Raw genomic sequence first — 21910 nt, forward strand, 5'->3', positions numbered from 1 at the left:
TTATTATGTATATTTTATTGTTAACCACCTAGAATTGTTGATAGTGCGGGTTATACATTAAAAAAAAACTTAGAAGGTGGATATATATGTGAGTATCCAATTCGCAATAGTTTGCCGCTGATGCAGGGGCCATGACCATGGATCATGTTGGGCTGATTTAATGACTGTATATGAAGTCTGGAAAGAGAGATGTGATGTGTTTCTCTTATGAATGTTTGCATTATCTTTCCTGTCAAATTATTGTAATTCTTTTCTTTTAATTGTAACTATTTTAAGTAATGGAAACCTCTTTGCTCTGCTTGACAGTTAAAGGCGGTATATCAAGCCATAAATAAATAAAAAATAAATAAATAAAATATACCTGGAACCACATTCTTATCTTCAATAGATTTTAATAAATTGTTTTAAGCCTACTGGCTGAACTTCTGCTTTCTTTTTTTCTGCATCTTGTATTGCAGTTGGCTTTTGCCTGTTTTTACTTTGTGTCACTAACCAAAGAGTGCCATAGCGGTTACAGCCAATAGTCAGTGGCACTATCTGGTTAAGTGCTCAGGAGACTCTCCTGCCCAGTAAAATTGCACTTAATATTGACCAGTATGTTTTCTTAGTGCCTCATTTATGTGTGTATTTTATAAGTGCCTACATAAGCATGTAAAATGTTGTGCAACACACTCAGAAAATTACTTCTAAATAAAACTCCACACAGCCATGTGTGGGCCACTTGTTTGGATAAACACCTTCCCCCTTGACTCTGATGTAGTTCTCAGAAAATTCAGTTCCAGCACTCTGCTTCAATTCAGACGTGAAGCTGAGGATCAAAGAGTTTGAGGTCTCATGTAACCATTGCTGAAATTACCTAATATCAGACCTGGAATTGCAGCAGGAGCTGTTTTCTGAGCAAACAGATCCCAGTGCAAAAGATAAGGAACACACTGACTCCCTACCCTCCGACAAAAGCATTCAGAGGTCACTTTCTTTCCACCATGCACAATTCAAGATCCATTCACAATTTCAGCTGATTGGAATGTTGAACACTAAAAGTCACAATTTATTTACGAAGCAGTTCACATTTCATCTTTATTTTATATACCGCAAATAGTAGATATATCTAAACAGTTTCCAAAGTTAAAAATAACAATACATGGGGGTCAGGAAAGATACAATAGGAACTAGGTTACAAGTAAACAATAATAAGGAATAGGGAAACAAATGACCAAAATTTACATAAGTAAGTAAGGATACAAAAGGGAGGGAGGAAGTGCGGAGGGGGGGGGGGGGAGAGAGATCTACTAGAGAGCAAAAAGGGATCAAGCTGCGGTGGAAGGAAAAGCACAGTGAAAATAATAAGCTTTCAGTACAGTTTTCAATTTAAGAAAAGATAGTTCAGAGCGAAGATATCGAGGTACAGAATTCCATAGGGTAGGAGAAAGAACAAATTCCATAAGGTAGGAGAAAGAACACTAAAGCAGACAGAACAAATTCATGCACAATGAATCTGGAGGTGAGAGGGGACAACAAGGAAATGCTGATTAGCAGAATGCAGAGTACATCAGTTGGTAGGGAAGAAGGAAACTGTTGGAAAAAGATGAACCAGAATGAAAAATAAGAAAAGACATAGATAATAATAAACAGTAAATGAAAATGAATGGGTAATCAGTGTTTCATAAGAAGGGTGTTACATTGTTTTTAGCCCCATAGAGAATTTAAAGAGCAGTGTTCTGAGTAACCTGAAGTTGGTGCAATTGGTATTGTGGAATGTCAAAAAGAACCAAATTACAATAATCTAAACGGGAAAGCACCAAACAGTGAATAAGTAAACAGAGAGAAGACCTATCAAAAAAGGAATGGACTGAACAAATTTGCCTCAGAACAAAACAAGATTTCTTGACCAACAATCTGACGATCTGACGAAGAAGGGCAACCTTCGAAAGCTAATCAAGAAATGTATTAAGTTATGTCCAATAAAAAAGGTATCATCTTATCCATGTTTTATTTTGTTTGATTTCTATTGATTGACCAACAATGAAACCTGAAGAGAACGATAGTTGGCTGTCTAAATTAACTCCTAAAATCTTTATTGGGCGATTATGATTATTGGGGCTGGGGGGAAAGGGCCTAAGTTATTGAGAGGGGGCAAGCCTGAAGGTTTGCCCAGAGCACCTAATACCCTTGCACTAGCTCTGTCTGCACCAGTTTAGTGGCCTCTCTGAACCACACCTGTTCTTTCAATGCCTTTACAAAGATATGATCTGCAGAACTAAAGACATTATTCAAAGTGACTTTTCATTGATGACTTGTACAAAAACAATGTTACCTTTTTTTTTCTGCTGGGTATTATTGATTATTTTGTTCACTGGACAGAGAGAGCTGGAGACAAACAGACCTGTTTAAAGTTCAGTCCTCTAAAGCTGCAAATCTTAATAACAAAGTCTGTGCCAATAGTAGTACGTCATGGCCATCCATTCATCCCCAAAAGTACTCACTATCCCCAGGCCTTCTTATATCATCTTGCTGTCCCATAGCTCACAACTAGCTACAATCATAAGAAGTGATTATTATAATTCTCTGAGGACAAGTAGGACAGAATATGCTTGCAGATGTGCGATGTCATTGATGGAGCCCCTGTGTGGAGAAGCTTCTAGAAGACCATACCATGCGTGCAAATATGCCTTCCACCCATTGCAGCAGTGCAGGACCAATCTTTCTTCATCCACAGAGCAGTGAAGACATGCTGTCCCGTCTCTCTTTCTGCCTCTCTCATAGTTCATGTCGTATTCTCTGAGGCATTCTGCAAGTGCTGCATGACACCAGTATTCCCTTCTCTGTGCCCCTTTTCATAGCTCTTAAGTGTTTTTCAGCACTTTTAAGTTTCCAATATTTTCTGCAGCTTGTCAGCCCCTTTAGGCCTGATAGCTCCATCAAATAACTATTTTCTTTCATTTTCAGCTATCTTCCCTGACATGTCCAATGATTTTAAAAAGTGCCGCCAGCATGGCAGGACCATGATACCGACTGACATTCATAACTGGTGCCTGTCATGCCTGGGGCTTGACCATGATATTTGTTTTGTAACCTCTGTCAGCTCATGTTGAAAATAACCATCAGGAGTCATGAGGCGCAGTGCACAAATATTTTTTGCGTCAAGAAGTCCGGCCCATCAACTTTGGCATTGGTCCCCATGGCCCCTGGAGCTGCATAGAACATTGGGGATGTATCAGCATTGAGGAGTTTTCCACCTGCCTCAACACTGAGCATCAGCAGTGTCCATCAGGGCCGAGTATCCTCAGATCCCGCACCGAGGACCTGTAAGGATTCAACATCATCCTTATTGGCGCTGAGGGATTCTGGTGCCACGTGTCGGGTGGAGGCCCAGAAGCATCAGCATTGGTCCCCTTTGAGGCATGGTGCTAGAAGCAGCAGGGTATCGGCATTGTCACTACCCTAGAAAAATCCACCCGGTAAGGGTAGTTCCCTCTCCAAGGATTCAGTGCCAATGTGCCAGCCTCTTTTGGGCCAGAGCCAGCCTTCCAATTCAGCCCCAATACCCTCCATGGACCTGACCACTCTGACTCTGCTCCTGCATTTACCAGTGCCTGACTCTGAGGAGCAGTTCCAAGTCATGCTCCAAGATTTGCTGGGGTGTCTTCTCACCCAACGCAATGCCGAGGCATTGAAGATGTCAATATCAGGCATGATGTGAGTCCAGCCCATCCAGGAGACCTATGCTGTTTTTGTGGGTCATGCATCGACACTATTGCCTGAAGAGGCGTCAGGGTTGGTACCAGCCGAGATAGTGTTGATCTCTAACCCCTCAGGCTGGGGGAGCTTCCTCAAGGCCCAAATTCCATGCCATTCCTTGGTGCTCTCGTCTAGAGCCTGACCATGAGTCCAGTCATCCTAGGCAGGTACACACTCAGACAGAGGACTATTACACTGAGTCTGATATGGCGTGCTTCTGGGATTCTGAGAAAGAACTTCAGGTTCTCTCGAAAGAAGGATCTTTGGACCTTCTTTCAGATCCATCCTCTCCTCAAGAAAGGAGAATGTGTCCCTCTGAGAAGCTCTTCTTTACCAATTTTATTAGGGAGATGGCTCAGTCCATCCCATTTAAATTGGAGGTTGCAGGTAAAAATATCCAGGGCAGAAATGCTGGACTTTGCCCCTGCACAACACCCAGATAAGCACTGGGAGATCCCTCTCTCTGTATAGGCTATTCATAAGAAGGCTGACTCTCAGTGTAGATTCCAGAGGGCTCCCAGATTCAAAAAGCTCCTTATTCTGCACCGCTCTATAGTCATTGACTCAATTCTCAAAATAGCCAAAAGTTCCAAAGACTCACTCCTTGATGCCCTCAAGGAGGGATGCTAGGATTTTGGAGTCTTTTTGGAGTAAGGTGTTTCAGAATGCTATGCTACTCTCCTGCATACATTCTTACCAGAAACAGTGCAACAAATTTGGTGGACTTACCACCCAAGCAGGCTGCAGAGTTCCACCAATTAGTAGCCAAGCAGTGGACGTACCAAAAGTACATGGCACAGGCAACCTATAATGCTTTGATGTGGCATCCAGAGCCTCCACTGTAGAGTACTGTGATGCAAAGACTCATAAGAACATAAGAATAGCCATACTGGATCAGACCAATGGTCCATCTAGCCCAGTATTCTGCTTCCAACAGTGGTCAATCCAGGTCACAAGTACCTGGCAGAAACCCAAATAGCTGCAACATTCCATGCTACCAAACCCAGGGTAGGCACCTGGCTGTGTGCCTCAGACCTAGAACCAGCATTTCAGGAGAAGCTGGCAGATGTCCTCTGCCGGGGTGATAATCTTTTTGGTGACAAGGTGAAGGAGGTTGCCAACCTCATTAAGAAGAGAACTAATACCATCAAGTCACTCTCCCAGTCCACTCTTGCTGTGACCTCTTCTTCCAAAAGGTACTCGGGCACAGGTCCAAGGAGACACTATTACTCTCATAGGCATAGGGGCCCTCTTTCTACCCACCTTTCCCAGAAGGCCCAGAAGGCAGAAAGGTCACAAGTCCCAGTTAGCTCCTTAGTCAAAGCAGGGGACAAACTTTGACTGGCTCCAGGAGAGCATAGTTGCAGTGAAAGTAGATGTTATATGACTTAGCCGTAGGAGGGTCAAATATCCCAAAAACCAGAGAATCATGGAATGGAGTAAACTATAGATAGAAAAGGAAATCAACCCAACACTCTCAACCTAAATAAATAATTTTTTTGTGAAGGTGGAGAGTTCTCAGAGTATAAACTCACCCAAGCGAGACTACACCAACGTGATTTATGTCTCTAAGGGTGGACAAGCTTCTCAATCATAGAACTTCGTGGTTAATATTTTGTGTAAGCAAAAACCACATACATGTGCTCATATCACCAAAAAGTGAATAACTTAATCTGAAAATCTAAAAATTGTCCAAAAATGTCTGAGTTAATCAATTCTATCTATAACTCCATTTATCCTCATACATATATATCAAAAATAAGAGGCCTCTTTTACTTATAATAGCAATTGGGCACTTATTGTTTTGTAGCAAGCAGTTCCCCTCCTGGGTGTTCAGTAGGTCACTCCAATAAGATCTTCAATGTTACACTCCAGCAGGGTAAAATATAACAGTTGCTTAGTCCTTGTCCTTTCCAAATACTTTTGTTCTTTTTTTTAGGCCAATTCCAACGATTTAGTTGTCCTCACATCAAGGCGCTCCTGCGCTCTTGATAAATCATAGAGAGTCCAACTCTGCAGGGTTTCGTGAAAACTTCCTCAGGAACTCAAATATGATGTGAACAAGAATAAGGCAACTTTCTTTGCTCCACTTTATCCACAGTAGGTTCTCAAAATAGTCTGTATGAGTTACACCCTCCATTGCCAAGGATTCCCTCCAAATTGCCCCTGAGGGTGTCAAAGTTAAGCTCTTAGCTCCAGGAATTGCTTCTACAGGAGCTCTCTTCCCTTTTACAGACCAATGTGGTTGAGCTGGTTCACCGGGTATCTGGCCAAAGAGAAGTTCAGGATGGTTTCTTTAAGCACCTTAATCCCCATAATTCAGGAAAATGATTGGCTATGCTCTCTTGATTTAAAGGATGCCTATATCCAGATATATTCCAGCCAGAGGAAGTATCTAAGATTCACAGCAGGGAATCTCCAATACCAGTATTACATAGTCAAAGTGGTTTTCAATTAAATTATATATATATATACACACACACGGTAAATAACACCATCAATAATAGGAAAGACACATTCATCCTAGGCAATCACCCTCCATATATCCATAACATAAGATAAAGTGCTAATATCCACATCTGCAGATTTCCCAATTACCTCAGTTTTGCTTAAAAGCTTTTTTTTTTTTTTTTTTAATATTTTAAAGTAAGTTTAGGTGAGGCCTCTGTACTTAACTCTATAGGGAGCTGATTCCATAATTGGTGGGAAAATGTGGGATACAAATGCATAGGAGCCTTCCAAAAAAAAGTACACTCGCTAGTCATCGTTATCCGTGCCTGTTTATTACTTGGCACTCTAAGCAAGAGACCAGAGCCCAATCTCAACCTTTTCCCAGGAACATAACATTGAACAATAGAAGCCAGGTAAAAAAGAACCCCTTCATATAGTACCTTGTGTACTAGTGTCAATACTTTATACTCTGCCCAATATTCAATTGGTAACCAGTGATAATGTTCTTATCTCCACACCCCCCAGTAACCTTATAGCCGAGTTCTGCAAAGTTCTCAACCGCTGTTTCAAACTAATTGGGAGACCCAATTCGCCCTTTCCTCTCTGAGCACACCACCCAAACTCTCATCCACTCTCTCATTACCTCTCGCCTTGACTACTGCAACCTACTCCTCACTGGCCTCCCACTTAGCCATCTATTCCCTCTTCTGTCCATTCAGAACTCTGCTGCACGTCCTATCTTCCGCCTGGACCGATATACTCATATCACCCCTCTCCTCAAGTCACTTCACTGGCTTCCGATCAGGTATCGCATACAGTTCAAGCTTCTCCTACTAACCTACAAATGCACTCGATCTGCAGCCCCTCCTTACCTCTCTACCTTCATCTCCCCTTACGCAGTGGCGTTCCTAGGGGGGGCGGTGGGTGCGGTCCGCCCCGGGTGCATGCCGCCGGGGAGGGGCTGGGGTGCCGCGCACGCCTGTCCTCCATTGTTCCATGCTTCTTCTCTGCCCCGGAACAGGAACCGGGGCAGAGAAGAAGCATGGAACAACAGAGGACAGGCGCGCGCGGCACCCCCCCCGGCGGCGTGCACCCGGCGGGGGTTCCTTCGCGGGGGTGTCCTTTTGCCGGGGGAGATCCGCTCTGAATCGGGGGGGACGGGGCACATCGGCGATCCGCCCCAGGTGCCAGCCCCCCCAGGAACGCCACTACCCTTACGTTCCTACCCGTAACCTCCGCTCTCGACAAATCCCTCCTTTCAGTACCCTTCTCCACCACCGCCAACTCCAGACTCCGCCCTTTCTGCCTCGCCTCACCCCATGCTTGGAATAAACTCCCTGAGCCCATACGCCAGGCCCCATCCCTGCCCATCTTCAAATCCTTACTCAAAGCCCACCTCTTCAATGTCCCCTTCAGCACCTAACCACTTTACCTCTATTCAGGAAATCTAGACTGCCCCAACTTGACATTTCGTCCTTTAGATTGTAAGCTCCTTTGAGCAGGGACTGTCCTTCTTTGTTAAACTGTACAGAGCTGCGTAACCCTAGTAGCGCTCTAGAAATGTTAAGTAGTAGTAGTAGTAGACCCAAATAGATAACATTTCTGTTATCCAGTCAAGAGATTACCAAGGAATGCAATATCATATGCAGAGAATCAGCATCAAAATAAGATCTTGCCAACCTAAGCATTCGTAGCATAGAAAAACCTCCCCTTACCACCCTTGAAATCTGTTCTTCAAACCTGAGCTCCAAATCCAATATGACTCCTAGATACTTAAATGAGTCACACAGGGAAATGTTCCCTTGCAAAAACTTTGGAACTACCTGAGGTAGCTGCAGCTGCCTTCTCTCTCTCCCTCCCTCCCTCCCTCTCTCTCTCTCTCTCTCTCTCTCTCCCTCTCCCTCTCTCTCTCCCTCCCTCTCTCTCTCTCTCTGGAGGAGACAAGTGGTGAGCTAAGCAGGAGCAGCCTGAGCCTACTACTGTGATGGGACATGGGCAGCCCCAAAAGATAGAAATTTTTCTGCAATAATGGATCAAAATGAAAATATCTAGGGCCAAAATTAAGATGTTTTTGACTACATATGTTTAAATCATGACTAAGTAACCAAAAGGTGCCCTAAATGACCACTGGAAGGATTAAGGCATAGCCCCCTTACTCTTCCAGTGATCACTGACCCCCCTCCCAGCCCCCTAAGATGTGACAAACACAGTACATATCAGGCTCTATGACAGCTTCACATATGATGGTCATTCCTATTAGAGCAGCAAGCAGGTCCCAGAACTAGCCTAGTGGTCAGTGCACTGGACTGTAGAGAAGGGAACCCATGACCATATCTCACTCTAACTTGTGGTGGAATGTACAAGCCCTCCAAAATACACTAAATACCTACTGTACCTACATATATGTGACACCAGCAAGCATGAGAGCTATTGTAGTGGTGTACAGTGAGGTACGGTAGGTACGTTTCTGCTCCTGTAGGGTTCACTATACAATATAAGGGAGTTATGGTGAAATGTGTACCTGGGGCCTTTTATGTGTAGGTTACTCTGCTGGGATGTCTGTGTGGCCAGTCTACTAAGAATGATGACCCCCAGACATCCCAATGGCTGGTTTTGGAGCATTTCCACAGTGATATTTCCACACATCATGCACACTACATCACACAACCGTCCCCTCAGTTCCCTTTTTAAAATTAGGAATAAAAGATACCATGGCCATCTATGCATAAAGAAACCCTCCCCTCCCCCAAGCTATTCAGCTACCAGGTAAAACCACCATTATAATTGATAGCATCATTCAGCAAGTTCTTCTGTGTGGAGTGGATTCTCTACAGGATTGGTCAGAACCTCAATATAAACCCTGCAGCTCCAGTTCTGTATCACACAATCCATATTCCCAAACGATAGAGTTGTCCCTCTTACAAGTCGCCATACAAAAAACAAATTGTGAATATCACCACAGGAACAGTACATGCTCCTTTTACTGCCAGACACCAATTAAATCAAATGGGTTTTCATTCATGTGATGACTCTACAGGATGTGGAGACCATTTAGTCTTCAGCATTGTTATTTTGAGTGCCAAGGGTCTTCTTTTAAATAAGGTCAGAAACTTTGCAAAACAATAAAAAATCCTGCAAAAAGACATTCAAAACTATACAGCAAACTTACCAAACCATAAGCTGGACTCTATAAGCAGTGCAATACTGGTAAAAGAGAAACAGAAATGTATTTTCTCCTGTACTTTACAATATACAGAAATGGAAAAATTGTACATTTTCCAAAGCAGACACATCCCAAACCTTAAAAAGTATTAAAACAAATATTTTTATTTCCTACCTTTGTTGCCTGGCATTTTATTTCTAATTGGGGTGGTCCCAGTTTCTTTTCCACTTTCCTTGTGTCAGTTTTCTCCTAAATTATTTTCCAGGTTTACCTTTCCATTTCTTCTCTCTCTTCTTTTCCTTCTCTACATTGATTTTTCTATGCTTTTTCCCCACTTTTCTTTTCTCTGCCTTTATATTCCCCTATCTGATTTTATGCTAATTCTCTCTTTCTCTAACCCTCTTCTTAGTGTCCTCCTTTTTACCTCTCATCTATCAGCTATTCCCATCTTTCTCTCATCCCCTTTCCAGCATTCCCCTTGCTCCCTCTGCCTCTCTCTTTCCCCATTTGCCTAGTCCCCCCCCCCCCCCACTCCATCGTTCACTCACTCCCTAGTCTTCCATTTCATAGTAACATAGTAGATGATGGCAGAAAAACACTTGACTGGTCAATCCAGTCTGCCCAACATCCTCTGTACTCTCTCTCAGCCCTCACCTACCCTCTACTGCCCCTCATCCTTTCACCAGTTCCATCCCTTTCTCCCCATGCCTTAAGGCGATTCTTCTAATCTCTTGCCTTCTACCTCATCTTTTATTGCCTCTCTTTCACCATCTTTTAAACCTACCCTCACTCAACCCTTTCAGAGACCTTCCTCTCACAGCTCTCCCCACCTATTTTCAATGGTTCTCATCCTCTCTCCAGTCTTTCAGGTCATTCACATTATGTCTCAGCCTTCCCTTCATTTCACATCTTCACTCATTATCCCAACCCATCAACACCCCTCCCCCCCTACCGCTCATACCTACCAATTGCCAGATCCTCACTATCCCCTTGAAAGGTTCTCTCTCTCCTATCTATTGTCCCCACAATACTCCCCAACTCAATCACCAATTTCCAGTCATCTTCTGCTCTGTTCCATTAGCCCCCTCCTCTAATTCCATCCATCTTCCCAGCATTTGTTTTGAAAAAAAGAGGCCAAAGAAACATTTTCCATAGCTGTGGAACTCTTTGCCGAGACAGAGCAGGCTGCTATCAGATACTAATAAAATTTAAAAAATTACTAAAAACACACTTATTCTGTTTAGCATTCTAGAATGAGAATTATGGGTACTTTTTTTTAGCAGTCTCTGGAGGTTAATTTATTTTGTAGAAGATGGAATTTTTTAAAAATTGTTTTTATTGTTTTGAAAGCAATTTGTGTGTTTTTGCATTATTTTGTTTGAGATTGTGTATGTTTCTGTGTTATCCATGTGGAGGGGCATAATCAAACGTGAACGCCTATCTCCATGGGCGTCTATGTCTGAAAACGGGTACGTGAAGAGGCGGGACAGACCGTATTTTTGAAAAAATGGACGTTTTTCAGCTGGGCATTTGTTTTTTTTAGCGATAATGGAAACTAAAACCGCCCAGCTCAAAAATGTCCTAATCCGAGCCATTTGGTCGTGGGAGGGGCCACGATTCGTAGTACACTCGCCCCCCTGACATGCCAGGACACCAACTGGGCACCCTAGAGGTCAGTGCGGTGGACTTTAGACAATGCTCCCACATGCATAGCTCCCTTACCACGGGTGCTGAGCACCCAACCCCCCTCCCCCAAAACCCACTACCCACAAATGTACAACACTACCATAGCTCTTAGGGGTGAAGGGGGCACCTACATGTGGGTACAGTGGGTTTTGGAGGCCTCCCATTTACCAGCACAAGTATTACAGGTAGGGGGGATGGGCCTGGGTCCACCTGGCTGAAGTGCACTGCGGTACCCACTAAAAGTGCTCCAGGGACCTGCATACACGCAGGTCTCTAGGACTTGTTGCTGCTATATAACATTGGCACACCAGTTGACACCTGAAGACTAATCTCTCCGAAAACGTCCTTTATTGGAATAAGCACACTTACTCACAGTTAACTGCAGATCAGAGGTTGTGCCCCACTGGCAACGTCTCCCTGGTACTGAGATTAGCAGTAGGTCCGAGCTGGCAGAATGGTGTACAATGCCCCCTTTCAGCCACATCCAAGGTAAGAACTAAGTTCTATAACGTGGCTTACAAAAATGGCCACCACCTCATGGACTACCGGAAACAAAACAGGGCACACTCTGACCCAGTAAGCAGGGGGGAAAGCACCATGGGAGTAGAGCCTACCAACTACCAACATCGTGAGCATTTGCCACAAGCTAGTGGAATCACGGAGCCCAATACCCTACACCCACCACAATGCATTGCTGATGTGCAGTGCGCATAACAGAAAAGGTGTCACACTCACCCGAGAGCCACATCAGAACCAGGGAAAGGCTGTCACAGGATAGAACACATTCTGCTGTCATGGAAGTGGGTACGGCATTTGAGGCTGGCATAGAGGCTGGAAAAAAAGTTTTTAATGTGGGGTTTTTTTGGTGGGAGGGGGTTATTGACCATTGGGGGAGTCCGGGGAGGTCTTCCCCGATTCCCTCCAGTGGTCATCTGGTCAGTTGGGGCACTTTTTTGGGACCTGTTTGTGAAAAAAAGGGTCCAAAAAAAGTGACCCAAAATCGCGGTAAAAACGCCTTTTTTTTTCCGATTATCAGCTAAAGACGCCCATCTCTCCTCGGCCGATAACCATGCCCCAGTTCCGCCTTCACCATGCCTCCGACACGCCCCCGTCAACTTTACCCGTTTCTGTGACGGATTGCAGTTGGAAACGCCCAAAATCGGCTTTCGATTATACCAATTTGGGCGCCCATGGGAGAAAGACACCCATCTCCCGATTTGGGTCGCAATATAGGCGTTTTTCTCTTTCGATTATAAGCAGGATAGTTATATATGGAATACAAATGAATAAACTAAACTTTCCCACATCCCTGTGTCCCATCTTCTGCTCTTCCAGGGTCTCTGGTTCATTTGACCTTTTTTTTCTCTCCATGTCTATCATCATTCCCTCTGCTTCCCTATCTGTCCTAACATCTGCCCTCTGTGTCCCTATCCTTAACCTCCCCTCCAGGTTCAGCACCTCCCCCTGTGTCCCTGCACCATTTTGTGTTCGGCTCTCCTCCACCCCCTTCCCTTTCTCCTCCTGAACCCCTCATCCCACGGCCAGCATCTCTCCCGCTCTTCCCTGCTCCCCTCCCCATCTCTTTTCCCTCTGCTAACCTGTCTTCCCACCTCCCTTGGTTCCAGCATCTCTCTCTCTCTCTCTCTCTCTCTCTTTCCGTCCCTCCATGGCTCCCACTTTCTTCCCCACTGCCCTATCCAATCTCTCTCTTTTCTCCAGGTCAACTCCCCCCAATCCTGTCTAGCATCTCTCTCCCTCCCCACCAGCACCATAGTCAGGCACTTTTGTTTTCCTTCACCAGTTCCCCCTCCCCCTCCCCTCCCTCCTCCCAAGGTCTGGTGTCTTCCACCTGCCTCTCTTCCATTCCTTTCCTCCTCTCCCTTGGCACTCCTCCAAACTTCCCGTTCACTGCCGGCACTGTCAGCGAAACGATTCAAGGTGGGCTGCTCCTGGAAGCATTTTTTTCTGCAGTGTTCTGCCTCCTCTGATGCAACTTCCTGTCCCTGCATAGGCGGGAACTTGCAATTAAGAAAGCTTCTGGGACCAGCCTGTCTTGATCGCTGACAATGCCGGTGATGAACGGGAAGAAGGAAGAGAAAAAATAGTTACTGAACCTTGGCAGTGGCAGGGTGAGGGGAGTTTGCAAAATGCAGGACAAGGAGGCACTCTGGCCAGCTACTTTCCTCCAGAACTACTTACCTGGTCAAACTGGGGTGATGAACTATTTTTTAGTGATGCCTGTGTTAGTTACTCACACTTCTAAGAGCTGACTGCACAAAACTACTCCCTCTTGGAGAAATTCCTTTTTGTACTGTATGAACCTCCTTAAGAGCAAGGAGACGGTTATTACTCACACATCTAAAAGGTGTTTCCAGTAAAATCCTTCCTTTTGGAGAAATTTCTCTTCTTTGTACTGTATGAACCCATCTAAGAGCAATAGCATGCCAAGCTAGGAAGCTGATTCACTTTCTGTATGCTGTCTGATTTCCTAACTTAGGACTTACTCTTTTCATTGAATCCTCCAGAGCATTCTAATTTATCCTGATGTCCAGATATTTAGAGGTCTCCAAATTCACAGGGTCTCCTAAGCTTCAGGGGTCTCTCTTACATAGGTCCTTTTTACTATTATGCAAAGCTTGTGTGTTAGAAGGAGATCTGTAGAGGTAAGGAAAAAGAGAGAAATGTTTAGTATCCTTCTTCTACAGCCAAAAATTCTCTTAAAGAGAAGTGAAGGAAAACCTGAGGTCAATTTTGGGCTTTTCTGCTGTTATATTCTCTGTTTCTTTGTGTAATGTACTTTGGAGTTAGAGAAGTATAGGCCATAAAAGCACTGTGACCTGTTTTAATCTTAAAAAAAAAAGGTTGTTCACTCACTGACTTCTAATGACAGCTCACTGACTTGTAATGACAGAAGATCTCCTGTCTCTGTCTTCCACACAACATAACTCATTACAGGCCCCTAACTCTGAGCATTTATTTTTAGCTCAACTTAATTTGGCTGTTATGAAAATAATGACTTGGGTATTGATTGGCCAATAGATTCAGTTTAGCTAAAGAAATTGCATTTCCTCGACATCATATCAGCAATAATCCATGCTTCCTTTTCAGTATAATTATTTCAAAGAATACATTATTGCTCTTTCAAATGATCCATTTTAGGAAGAAGAAGTATAGATACTGATTCAGTAAGACCTTTTCCCATTCTATATTTATGGGAAGGTAATGAGTTAGAGCCTTAAGCTGGCCATTTTTAGCAAACATTTGGAAAGGGAAGACCATCCACAGAATAAGTGAATCCTATATAATAATTCTCACCTCCAACATTCTAATGTGCCTGGTACTGTGGCTCCCTCGGAGGTGGTCTGCTAGGTAGTTTAGAATGCACTGACGTCAGTGATGTCACTGACAGCTGATTCCAAGGCAAGGGGAGGAGTAGTTTCCCTTCTCCTCCCCCTGCCTGAGAAACAGCTGTCAGTGCCCCCCCTCGGCACAACACCCAAGCCCCTGCCCTGCAAAACCGCGAGCCAGGCAGGGGGAGGAGTACTCCTCCCCCTGCCTACCAATCAGTCTCAGTGCCCCCCCCCCCCCCTCGGTGCAACACCCAAGCCCCTCCGCCCCGGCGCAGTACCCAAGCCCCTACCCCCTCCTCGATGCATCACCCAAGACCCTCCCCCTAGCGCATCACCAAAGCCCCTACCCCCCCGGGCAATCAACTCCCTCGCCACCCGCAGCCGCCAATACTAACGCTGTCCAGCCGCTGCTGCTTCTCCTGTGGAGCAGCAGCGGCCGGTACAAAAAGAAAAAAGCCAAAAAAAGATTTTTAACCTGAAACGCGGCTCCATAGACAGCCATCTGGCATTGATTTTGTCACTGCAGCCGCTCCTCCTCTCCCCTCCACGTCACTGCCCCTGCAGGAAGACCCCGGAGGAGCGCAGTGACGTCAGAGGGGAGAGGAGGAGGAGCAGCTGCAGAGATGACAGCCAATGCCAGATGGCTGCAAACGGAGCTGTGTTTCAGGTTTAAAATCTTTTTTTGGCTTTTTTCTTTTTGTACCGGCCGCTGCTGCTCAACAGGAGACGCAGCAGCAGCCGGACAGCATTAGTATTGGCGGCTGCGGGTGGCGAGGGGGTTGATGTGCCCGAGGGGGGTTAGGGGCTTGGGTGATGTGCCGAAGGGGGAGGGTCGCTGGACATGGGTGGCTGCAGGGGGAAAGGAGGGTCGCTGGACATGGATGGCTGCAGGGGGGGCAGGGAAGAGGGAGGTGGGGAGGGGGTCCTGAGACCAGATGGGTGGCTGCAGGGGAGGGCAGGGGAGACAGAAGGGACGCTGCAGGGGGGCAGGGGGAGAGGAGGGTCGCTGGACAAGGGTGGCTGCAGGGGGGGCAAGGGAGAGAGGTGAGTCGCTGGACATGGGTGGCTACAGGGGGGGCAAGGGGAAAGGAGAGGAAGGTCGTTGGACATGGGTGGCTGCAGGAGGGCAGGGGAGAGGAGGGTCACTGGACATGGGTAGCTGCAGGGGGAGAGGAGTGTTGCTGGACATGGGTGGCTGCAGGGGGGGCAGGGGGAGAGGAGAGTCGCTGGACATGGGTGGCTACAGGGGGGGCAAGGGGAAAGGAGAGGAGGGTCGTTGGACATGGGTGGCTGCAGGAGGGCAGGGGAGAGGAGGGTCACTGGACATGGGTAGCTGCAGGGGGAGAGGAGTGTTGCTGGACATGGGTGGCTGCAGGGGGAGCAGGGGAGAGAGAAGGGCCGCTGCACCTGTGTGGCTGCAGGGGCAGAGGAGGGTTGGTGGGGAGGGGGTCCTGAGACCAGATGGGTGGCTGCAGGGGGGGCAGGGGAGACAGGAAGGACACTGCGGGGATTACCTTGCTAGCGCCCGTTTCATTGCCTACCGAAACGGGCCTTTTATACTAGTATCATATAATTGTGAATCGTTCCTGCTGGGATCACAAGTGCCTTGTTTTTAACTATAGTTAATCTGCCTTGTCTCATTTAAGCTAATGGGTTAGAAACACTGCTGACAGCCACCCTGCAGGCTCACTTTCTGCTGGAGCACAGACAATTGAGGTGTTAAGTACTTGTACTGCAGAGATGCCAAGTCTGTCATTTGGAGTATGTGGCACACATTTGAAGGCTCTCTCACACCTGCATTCCTTGAGCCCCTTCTCTCATTCATCAGAGCCTCAGTGCCCTGATGCTGATCACTGCCCTCATTAAGGGGCCCTTTTACTAAGCTGCGATAAAATGGGCCCTACGCTAGCAACAGTGACCGTTTTTGCCACATGCCAGGGCCCCTGAAGAAGGTAAAAAGGCCAAAAAATGAAATGGCTGTGCAGTAAGTTCACACTTGCTGTGCGGCTATTTCGGCAGGGAGCACTTACTGCCACCCATTGAAGTGGCAGTAAGGGCTCCGTGCTAACCTGGCAGTAACCAGGCAGTGCATGATGTATCGCCGGATAACTCCCTGTGGAAATATTTTTTCAATATTTCTGCTAGTGCCAGAAATGGCGCATGCTGGGGGTGGAATTACCGCTGGCACCCATGTTAGTCTGGCAGTAGTTCTGGGTTGCCACATGGCAATCCTTTAGTAAAAGGGCCCCTATAGGAGAAAAGCCAAGCAACCTTAACAGTCAGTGTTTTCTCAGTATGTTCATGCACAGTTGTTAGTCTCTAAGCTATGTCGCTTTTCATTCACATATTTTCAAGTATCACTTGCAATTGCTATGTCATAATTTACTCACAATATTTATTATCATTTTACCATGCACAAAATATTTTGTTTAAAGCTATTATTGTCACTATTATAATTTATTTATATCCTTTACATATTTTATGATTGGCATGTTTTTTTATATTATATATCTTTTACTGTTACTCATAAATGTACATTTATTTACATCCTATACATGTTTATGATTGGCATATTTTCACCTTTTATGTTTATATATATATATTTTACTGTTACTCATAAAATGTATATTTGTTTTTAGACTCCTGATGCAGGCCTAGCAGCCGAAACACAACGCTGTGTCGAGTCTTTTATCAAAAATGCTTTTACTTTAGATCAGATCTCTCTAATCTCTGGTACCCGTGGTCAATCCCCCACCTCTCCTTTTTATCTGTGTTCTCCTGTGGGACGTTTGAGTCCTCCGTGCCTGCAGATTCTCCTGAATGAATGCCATAACTTTCATAACAACATAAGCCTAAAAAAGCAATTGTCCTTAATTTGACCTCAAAGGGTCAAAACCAAATCCAAACAAACACCATATCATTCACTGCTGTGGACAGGACCAATGGTGTTTGATCTTTTGTCACAAACTGCCAATCTAGTGGGGAAACTAACTCGCATACTTACAGAATATCTGTCTTTTGCAACATTCAGCTTAAGCTTAAATTTATCAAAATCATTGATTCCCTTCTGCCCTCAAACCATGGCCAGTGTTTCTTTGTGAAACTATTGATATTAATATTAATATTGTGGCCCCACCTAAACAACCCCTTCTTTTGCCTCTTAGAGAGGATGCCTCTTGTTTTGCTTGTAGCTGTGGGGAAAAGATTATCCGTGAGGTCCCTGTAGACTGTTGATATATGTATGCGGAGCTATAAAATCTTCCTCAACTGTGTTTTCTTGTGAAGAATTAACAGTATATCATTTCTGTTTTCCAGTTTCCATTATGGGATTCGTGCTGACAGGTAAATACATTAACTAGAAACACACTGCATTGAATGAATGAAAAAATCACACTCTTATGATGAGGCCTAAGTACTTCAAGGTCATTATGTTTACCCTCTGATTTGAAGACACACCTGCACTATGGTAATCTGTTAATAAAACTGTGGTAGAATGGTTGATACAAGTAATGGAAGTACAGCTAGAAAGTAATCCTTTGCTGTCAAGTATAATAGATATGTGCTCAATATACTGTAATGAATATAGAGAAGATCATCTTGATTCAAAAAACAGCTGGATCAGAGATGACACAAAGTAGAATGCTGACTTAGAGTCAATCCGACAGTCACGTATCTCTGAAAATGAGTATACATTACATTACAGTATATTGAGCACATATCTATTATACTTGACAGCAAAGGATTACTGTGTAGTCCCTGAAGCAGCCCTGTTGGGCGAAACACGGCCTGTGTTGGGCTGTTTTTGTGCGTGTATACATATATTATAATTGTTTCTATTAATAAATCATGTTCTGTTTGCCTACGATCTGCTCCGTTTGTTTTCCATCTTGGATTTCACAGACCGTCTGCCTCTGTGCTTTCATGGCAGTACAGCTAGCCACAATGACCTATGACTATTAGGGATGTGCGTCCGTTAGCAAAAACTCAGTTTGATGGTGCGGCTTAAGAAATTTATTGCATACTAAATCAATTTATCACATTGTAACCTCTGATTTAACACGTGCTGAGTCTGTTAGTGGGCATAAAAATGTTCTGATACGTTAAAACATTCTCTGTGCAATGAATGTGTGACTTAGGGTGTCTTTTACTGGTGCCCTAGTGTTTTTAGCTAGAGACACCCATAGGAATATATTGGTGTCTCTAGTGTTTAGCACGCGCCTATTTTTAGCGTGTGCTAAAAACGCTAGTGTGTCTTAGTAAAAGACCCCCTTATATTGAAAAATATGAAACTGTGAAAAACCCCCAAATGAATGAAAAGTGAATGCAAGAGCTGTTGGTAGTTTCTAGTCCTTAGGGCAGGGGTTTTCCGTGCATGACACAGAATTGCTAATAAACTCATTTTAATACTAGCAAGCTCATTAGCATGGGACTTTTGGTCACTGCTTCCATGTACAATAAAGCAGTGGCCGAAAACGTCTGTGCATTACCCGCAAATTAACATTTCATTTAGATTGGCTAAAACTAGTCTAAATGAAACGTTGCAAGCCCAGTTTGCTTTGAGCATCAGGCCCTAAGAATCTTTTCACCATATCTACAACCCCTGACACAGGCGTCTGGTGAAACAAGGCCCATGTCAGGTCATTTGATAAACCTTGTTGCAACCCAATTCAGAAGGCTCATTGAGCTTCTTGCATGCATCTTTGTTGCTTCATACTGTGAATTCCCTCACCTCGGTAGAAATATGCTGCCCATGAGGGTTTAATGTGCACCCAGTGCCAGTCAAACATCAGAGAAGGCAGAGGTTCTTAGATCACTTTTGCAGGCAGAGCCCATCATCCTTGGGCTGGGAGAATTGGAGGGGCCTGAGGCAAAAATGGAGCCCTCCTGTGCCATTGCTTTATTGATTTGTATGACAATAGTTTACCTGGTTTCTGATTCAGACATCTACTGAAGAGTGATGCACATAGGGAAAATAATCCCAAATACAGATACAAAATGTTGGGTTCTTAATTGGAGTCACCACCTAAAAAAGATATTTGGAATCATTGTGGAATATTTGTTATAATTTTCAGCCCAGTGTGCCACGGCTGAAAAACAAAATAGAATATCAAGGATTATACCAAAGGGGATGAAGCACAAAACAGAGAATATCATTATGCCTGTGCTTAAGTTCTTGCTGCAACCACAACTTGAGCATTTTAAAAAGCTCTGGCCCAAAAAGAATAGTTGGCCCATCTCAAAAAGAATAGAGCAGAACTAGAAAAGAGTTCAGAGAAGGGTGACAAAGATGATTAAGGAGATAAAACTGTTCCCTTAGGAATAAAGGCTAAACAAGTTAAGGTTCTTCAGCTCGGAGAAAAGATGACTGAAAGAGGAAATGATAGAGGTTCATAAAATCATAAATGGGGTTCAACGGTGAAATAAAAAGCATTTGCTTAACTTTTCAAAAAACACATAAACAAAAGGACACTTATTAGTGAAACACAAAGATGGGGGGAGGAAATGAGTTGCTCCCCCAGTTTACCCCTGCCCCCCCCCCAAGAAAAATGGAGGACTGGCTATGCCCCTAGAGAGCATGAATGGTCATTTTATGTGACATGTGAATGAAGTCTCGCACTCTTTTGACATGAACGAGATTAGATAAATATTTCAGTTACAGCATACATTATGGATCATGAGAGATGGAGTGCAATCATTTTCTGACTGGAATACAGAATAGTTTCTTCAGTTTTGGGATTAAAAAAACACATTCATGTTAGTAAAAAGCAATAGAAACATTTATTGTTAAAGAAGAGAGAACAGGGAAGGGGAGAGGTTAGGTATTTGGATATCAGGCTTGGCTAAGGGAATTATTGTAATGAAAGGTTTATATATAGATAGAGAAATAGATATTTTTATTTTATTTTTTTAAAATTTTTAGGTGGCTGAGGCTAGAGGCCAATATCAAGTCAGACTCGGGCACCCAGAAGGGTGGTTCCATATGATTTTTTTTGATAGATGCCTAATATTTACTATGTTATAAATTAAAAAATAATGAGAGTCTTTTACAAAGGCGCATGCTAAATATAATTGTGCACTAAACGCTAGAGATGCCTATATAGTCCTATAGAAGCTCTTCAATAAAATATCACCCAAATAGCACACTGTGGGGACTAGTAGTCACAATAAATAATTAGTGTCCCAAACATTTATATCACAAGCAGGATTTAGCAACATACCATTTGGTACATGGGGAAAATCAGATTAACTGCTTCTCACAACCATATGAACAATATTGTTCCTCTTGCACAGGCGAAATGGTGTGGAGCAAATCCTCATATGATCCCCTTATTTCTTTATCACTAATCTTATATTTTTTAATTATCAAAAGCTGTGCAAATACGCGTAAAAAATTGTATGCATTCTTTCCAAACATTCACTTATCTGTAAGGCAGCAATTTAACAGTAACAGGGAACCCCCGCCGACATGGCCAAGTTTCGCATAGTGCTTTATCAAGGAAGAGGCTCTCTGCAACATAAACCATATGAACATTACTACTTGCACATAACCAAAATAACCATCCACTTTCTCACATTCAAATAACATCATTACCTTTTCATCCTGCTTATAACCTTGTCTATCAGAAAATGGCCGCGGCGTTTCAGCGCGAACCTTGCTTTTAAATGAGCTACAGCTGATCAGAAAGCGAGCTGTGTGATTGGATCCTCATCCCCAACCAAACAGCCAATGAAATAGCAGCCCATACGATTACATCATTGACCACCAATCAATTTCCGAGTTAAGCCCGTCCGGAACTAAAGTTTGTAACTTAAATATCCATTTCTGCTCCCTAAAATTTAAAAGTTGAGCAGTATTACCACCCTCCCATCCCATACTTATATGATCGATTATCCTCCATCTAAAGTCAGAGAGTAAATGCCCTTTCTCCAGCCAATGCTGTACCAAGGGCGCTGACAAAATTGAATTTTTTATACGAGATTTATGTTCATTCAGCCGTGTTTTAATCGGTCTGCTCGATCTTCCTATATATATTTTATTACAGGGACAAATTATCATATATACCACATTCTGCGAAAGACAATTTGTGTTAGAATGAGCATGTATAGGTCTAGACCTCTCTGAAGATCTCCAGGTCACCCCCTCAATGGTGGTTTCACACCATTGGCAAGATCCACATTTTGTATGACCCGTAATAACAACGCTGCTATTACTACCCTCAATATTTCTATATGATAGTAATTCCCCCAGAGTTTTACCACGAGTGTAAGCTCCAATGGGGTGTTGTGTAAAACATTCACAAATTTGTAGAACATGCCAGTGTTGATGAATACTTGCCATCACTTTTAGACTTAAAGATGAATAAGGGAGAACAGCAGTAAGTCTATCCTCTTGCTCCTGGGATCGATATTGTAATAATAAATCCCTGTTAGCAAATCTCGCTCTCAAGTATGCCTTCCTAATCACTGATCTAGGATAGCCTCTTTCCAAAAATTTATTTGTCATCCTAATTTGTCCCTGTAA

The 21910-nt window shown here is 44.0% G+C and overlaps 1 protein-coding gene across 1 annotated transcript in view; it reads left to right on the forward strand.

Moving 5' to 3' along the window:
• Window positions 1-21910, forward strand: part of LOC115471580 (deleted in malignant brain tumors 1 protein-like) — a 339289-nt gene that overhangs the window by 37840 nt on the left and 279539 nt on the right. The window contains exon 2 of the mRNA XM_030205253.1: window positions 17704-17730. Coding sequence (XP_030061113.1) covers window positions 17704-17730 — 27 coding nt within the window. The remainder of the gene's footprint in view (window positions 1-17703; window positions 17731-21910) is intronic.

The sequence above is a fragment of the Microcaecilia unicolor genome, chromosome 6 (genome assembly GCF_901765095.1).
Source record: "Microcaecilia unicolor chromosome 6, aMicUni1.1, whole genome shotgun sequence".
Lineage (NCBI taxonomy): Eukaryota > Metazoa > Chordata > Amphibia > Gymnophiona > Siphonopidae > Microcaecilia > Microcaecilia unicolor.